The sequence below is a fragment of the Puccinia triticina genome, chromosome 1A, assembly GCF_026914185.1.
Source record: "Puccinia triticina chromosome 1A, complete sequence".
Taxonomy (NCBI): Eukaryota; Fungi; Basidiomycota; class Pucciniomycetes; order Pucciniales; family Pucciniaceae; genus Puccinia; species Puccinia triticina.
In genome coordinates, this window is record NC_070558.1 from 7,961,477 (window position 1) to 7,963,329 (window position 1,853).

At 46.5% G+C, this 1,853-nt stretch overlaps 1 protein-coding gene across 1 annotated transcript; it reads right to left on the bottom strand.

The window, feature by feature from the left end:
- Positions 1-334: 334 nt before the first annotated feature.
- Positions 335-1,145, bottom strand: PtA15_1A872 (uncharacterized protein; the record flags this gene model as incomplete). The annotated part of the gene is made up of 2 exons (XM_053165944.1): positions 335-502; positions 1,002-1,145. The coding sequence occupies 2 exons, from the start codon at positions 1,143-1,145 to the stop codon at positions 335-337; spliced, it is 312 nt and encodes a 103-aa protein (XP_053017085.1).
- Between the last annotated feature and the right edge of the window lie 708 nt (positions 1,146-1,853).

The window sequence follows — 1,853 nt, forward strand, 5'->3', positions numbered from 1 at the left end:
TGATTTGAGCAACCATACATTACTACTTTTCAAAAGCTTGAGCACAATTAAATTGAGAAGCAGGGAGAGAACTATGTAGAGGATGGGAGGGATGTTATTTTAAGTTCAGCAAGGGTTGAGGAGGCCAATACCTTTCTTAGCATCCCAAGGAAAGACTTCAGAGTTAAGTTTAACGAGGGAGTGAGCAGAGAATTGGGAGGGTTGTGAAGGAGGAGGAGTGGACAAGACAGGATGGTTAGATGGACGAAGAGGATTGAAGGATGACAGGGTCAAAAAGCTCGCATTTGTAGCAATTTAGGGGGGCCATGAGGGCCTCTTCGAGTGCGGGGAAGGTTTAATAATGATTGACGGAAGGGTCGACCAGGACAGGGTCCACGGGGCCATAAAAGAGGGAGTCAACTCGCCGGGAGTCGTGGTTGTCGTTGGAGCGGATTCGCAGGAGAGGCCCGTTGAGCCGAGGAGGCAAGCTGCGCTCAGAACCATTCATCCCAGCCCGGCTTGGCTTTGGGGTCGACAACGTGCCCCCCTCTGACGAGCTTCCTTGGGACGCTGGTCCCCCGGCCCGTCTTCATTAGTAGTAACGGAAACGGTACTGGGTTTGCCGGGTTCTTGAGGTGGGCTTTGATCAGTAAGTTGGAGCTGAACGTTGCATCCCTACAAGTCTTTTTTGAGTGTCGAGAAGCTGGCTGAGTTGCATCGAGACCTACTGATTGTGCCGTAGGAATCACTCATCGCTGAAATTGATGCTTGCTGGACTTTGAATTTTCCGGGTTGATTTTTGGAGATGTCAGATTTCAAGTGTCAGTATCTGAGTGCCAATCGATCAAATCATCTTTAGGTCGCTTCTTCAAAGATGATGTGGATGCAAACCTTGAGCTTTTGTCAATCATCACTTGCACGATTATTACTGAGCAAACTAAGAATCGTGGTGGGGCAAGGAAAATTATAAGAAGAACGAGTTGACATAAGTTGAACAATGCGGCGAACAGGTAGAAGCTTACGGTCAGGAAGACGAGTGTCTGAGAAGGTGTTGGTCCTCCCGCCGCATTGTTGGTTTGGATGTGTTCAGGTAGTCCTGCGCCTGTGCCCTTCATCCTGTGGTTCTTGCGTCCTGAGCTGGTGGTGTCCCTGTGTCTGGCTGGCATGGTTTGGCTTGAAACTTGGTGCTGATTAGCTGTTGGCCGGGCCGCGAATCACATAAGCCATTAATGAGAGGCCCGGTACAGCCAAACCGGGAGGGAATAGACTAAAGCTGAGCCTCAAATTGTTCCCCAACACAATCATGCTATGTATCCATCCCAATAATTCCACCAGACAAGGGCAAGAACCTCTCATTCCTCAAGATGAGGACAGCTGCAAGCTCAATTATGAGCAAGAATAAGTAGAGAATGAAGAACCAAATTTGCCAAGAAATTGGGGCAAGGCCATTGTCAACATAACAGCTGGAAAAATGAGTGTTCTGTTTACATAGTTTAGTCATGTTTGACCTTTTTTTGCCTGTTGCCCATTTGTTCCTCAGCATAATTATCTGATGTGGCAATAAAAAAAAGGAAGTTTTGACTTGGCCTTAGACAAATTGGATACAAAGACTTGGGTCCCTCAGTAAAGCTGAGCATCTGACAGACAAATCTCCAGTTGTGTGGATAATTGATCTTTTTCCTCCTGTGGAATGGTGAAATCTAAAATGCTTCAAGTTTCAAATACAAATTGGGTTGATAATATGTGTAGGATTGACTTGTCATGAGGGGTGCACATATAGATCTTGAATTATCAGATCATCTGAATTGGTGTGGGTGTAACTTGAGGAGTAGCAGATCAGCTTACTCCCAGATTAGTGCTAATCCAGACCATCA